Below are 3,601 nucleotides of genomic sequence, written 5' to 3' on the forward strand. Positions count from 1 at the left end.
GTCCTGAAAGTCCTGAAGGTCCTGAAGGCCCTGAAGGTCCTGAAGGCCCTGAAGGTCCTGAAGGCCCTGAAGGCCCTGAAGGTCCTGAAAGTCCTGAAGGTCCTGAAGGCCCTGAAGGTCCTGAAGGCCCTGAAGGTCCTGAAGGCCCTGAAGGCCCTGAAGGTCCTGAAGGTCCTGAAGGCCCTGAAGGCCCTGAAGGTCCTGAAGGCCCTGAAGGTCCTGAAGGCCCTGAAGGCCCTGAAGGCCCTGAAGGCCCTGAAGGTCCTGAAGGCCCTGAAGGTCCTGAAAGTCCTGAAGGCCCTGAAGGTCCTGAAGGCCCTGAAGATCCTGAAGGACCTGAAGGTCCTGAAGGTCCTGAAGGTCCTGAAGGCCCTGAAGGCCCTGAAGGTCCTGAAAGTCCTGAAGGTCCTGAAGGCCCTGAAGGTCCTGAAGGCCCTGAAGGTCCTGAAGGTCCTGAAGGCCCTGAAGGTCCTGAAGGTCGTGAAGGTCCTGAAGGTCGTGAAGGCCCTGAAGGCCCTGAAGGTCCTGAAGGACCTGAAGGTCCTGAAGGCCCTGAAGGCCCTGAAGGTCCTGAAGGTCCTGAAGGTCCTGAAGGCCCTGAAGGTCCTGAAGGCCCTGAAGGCCCTGAAGGTCCTGAAGGCTGTCGTTTCTTTGAAGAACAAACAGTAAAATGAAACTTTGTTTCTGTTTCAGGCGCCCGCTGTGTGGATCTGGTCAACTCCTACCTGTGCCAATGCCCAGAGGGTTTTGCTGGTATGAACTGCGACCAGACAGGTGACGTTTGTTCTGCCTATCCTTGTCAAAATGGCGGGACGTGCCAGGAAGGTCCGACCGGCTACACCTGCACCTGCCCACCCGGATACACCGGCCGCAACTGCAGCTCCCCCATCAGCCGCTGTGAGCACAACCCCTGCCACAACGGCGCCACCTGCCACGAGAGAAACAACCGCTACGTCTGCGCGTGTGTGCCCGGCTACGGAGGCAGAAACTGCCAGTTCCTGCTTCCGGAGCACGCCGCGATCCGAGGGACCGAGGTCCCCTGGATGGCCATCGGCTCCGGCGTGGCCATGGTGCTGCTGCTGCTGGCCGGCTGCGCCGTGCTGGTTGGGTTTTTACGATCGAAAGCTCAGCACAGCGTACAGGCGGAGACGGCGGGCGAAGGAGAGACAATAAACAACCTCACCAACAACTGTCACCGCAGCGACAGGGACCTTGCTATCAGCGTGATGCCGATGCCCGGCGTCAAAAACATCAATAAAAAGATGGACTTCAGCAGCGGCGACCCGGATGAAGATTCTTCGCCAGGAAGGAGCAGCTGCAAGAGCCGACATCCACCTTCAGACTACAACCTGGTGCGGGAGGTGAACTACGAGCAGGCGGCCAAGGAGGCCATGCTGGAGGCGGCCTGCGAGGACAAGTATCAATCCTTGGACTCGTTGGAGTTTGAAGAGAAACACAGCAAACGTTTAAAATGGTAAATACTTAAAGCAGGAAGCTGGCAGTCAAAATGACCCCCGGCAGCCAAAATAGTAACGCTAACGTTGTGTTCTGTTTCCTCTCAAAGCGATGCATCAGAAAAGAGAGCCCCAGAACTGTCTGCATGTGCGGACACCAAGTACAAATCTGTGTTTGTGATGTCAGAGGAGAAAGACGAATGTATAATTGCAACCGAGGTGAGTTTCTTGATGTTTCACAGGAAAAACATCCAAAATCTTACCAGGTATCCTTGTTTTAGTTTCTAGTGCAAATACCTTAGTACACTTGAAATAAAACAAAAGTGGCTTGCAAGAAACTTTTTAGCAAGATATAGGAGATTGTTCTAAGTCAGTTATGCATTAATATTTATGAAAAAGATTATTTCACTTACAAGACATTTCCCATTTTTTAAGTGAAATAATCTGCTAATCGAATTAGTACTTTTTCATCAATATTAAGACATTTTTAACTTAAAACAAGCTCATATATATTGCTGAAAAGTTTCATCCCAGCCAGGATACCTGGTTGGGCCCCATATGGGATAAATGAGAAGGTTTTGTCCCGGTGGCCCTACATGAATTTATCCAGATGGATTTTATATCGGAGCAAATTTAATATCTAGATTTTCTTTCTGGGTAAATTGACATACACCCCATCTCATTTATCCCAGATGGGGCCCAACTAGGTGTCCTGGCTGGGAAATAACCTTTCAGTAATATACAGCTCTGGAAAAATTAAGAGTCCACTTAAAAAGACAGGTTTCTCTGATTTTACTTTTTATAGGTAAATGAAATGAACATTATTCTTTTATTCTATGAACTACTGACAACATGTCTCTGAAATTATGAGCAAATATTTATTGTTTATTAGCAGAAGATGAGAAATGGTCAAAATAAAAAGGATGCAGCGCTTTCAGATCTCAAATAATGCAAACAAGGAAACAAGTTCATATTCATTTAGAAACAACAATACTAATGTTTTAATCAGGAAGAGTTCAGGAATCAGTGTTTGGTGGAAAAACCAGGAGGTTTTCAACGCGGTTCAGGGCAGTGGGCTCTTAGTTTTGTCCAGAGATGTATTTCAGATTGTTTCAAGTCAATAATTTGTTAATACTGATGAAAAAATACTTGTTTAATTGGCAGATATTTCACTCTTAATGTGAAAAATCTCTTGTTATAATTGAAATAATCTGTCAAGTAGTTTTTCGTCAATATGAACAAATTATTGACTTAAAACAAGCTCCTGTATCTTACTAAAAAATTACTGGTAAGATAGTTTTGTCTTATTTCAAGTGTATTAAGATATTTGCTCTAGAAACTAAATCAAAATGACTTGTTAAGATTTTGTGTTTTTGCAGGGTTCACATTTCACTGATCTGAATAAAATCTAATTCCTGTTTCTTTTCCCACCTGTGCGTCTCCAGGTGTAAGAAGCCACCAATGGGCTGCCGGTTGCTCATTTGCTCTATGGGAGAGTTTTTATGCTCCTTCAGATGCTGCTCTAACCCTAGGGGGCGATGTCCCGCCTTGAGACTGCTGCTGATACAGAGACGTTTAACTGATATTCAGAGTGAGCTGGTTCTCTACTGGTAACTAAGTGTAGGCAGCGGCGGCCTGTGGGATAAGAACTGGCACGGTAAAGAAATTTAAAATAAAAGTGATGTAAATGAGGTTTACAGTTGAAGGTAAACTGTCAGTAAACTTTTCACTCTGCCTTTCATTGGAGATTAAATATAAGCAACCATTGCCTCACTGGCAGTAGAGCAGGGGTGTCCACACTTTTTGCTACGTCGTCCAAAATTGTAGACTCAAAAGTAGCAAAAAAAAAAAAAAAAAACTCAACCTAGAATCAATCAAATAAAACAGCCTGATCCAAAACCTGTAAGGGATTTTTACCACGGTGTATTATGGCCTTTGGAGATTGAAAAATGAGTAAATTTTTGCCAAAAACTCAGAATTTTTTTTAGAAAAATTTTAACATTTGAAATTCAAAAATTTTCGGTTTTTTTTTTTTGTAGAAAATTTCTAATATTAATCTAAACATTTTATTATTTTTTACAAGTAATGTCTTTGATTTTTCTAGAAAAATTCAGAAATTACTCTCAAAATGTCTGACTTTTTTGGCA

At 44.5% G+C, this 3,601-nt stretch overlaps 1 protein-coding gene across 1 annotated transcript in view; it reads left to right on the forward strand.

Annotated features, from left to right (window-relative positions):
- dla (deltaA) overlaps positions 1-3,329 on the forward strand; it is a 14,013-nt gene extending 10,684 nt beyond the window's left edge. Inside the window, exons 9-11 of the mRNA XM_015018988.1 lie at positions 694-1,474; positions 1,565-1,673; positions 2,900-3,329. Of these exons, the coding sequence (XP_014874474.1) occupies positions 694-1,474; positions 1,565-1,673; positions 2,900-2,905 (896 nt within the window). The 3' untranslated portion in view covers positions 2,906-3,329. The remainder of the gene's footprint in view (positions 1-693; positions 1,475-1,564; positions 1,674-2,899) is intronic.
- Positions 3,330-3,601: the final 272 nt, after the last annotated feature.

Source organism: Poecilia latipinna, unplaced genomic scaffold (genome assembly GCF_001443285.1).
Source record: "Poecilia latipinna isolate Pla-1442-1.1 unplaced genomic scaffold, P_latipinna-1.0 Scaffold2355, whole genome shotgun sequence".
NCBI lineage: Eukaryota > Metazoa > Chordata > Actinopteri > Cyprinodontiformes > Poeciliidae > Poecilia > Poecilia latipinna.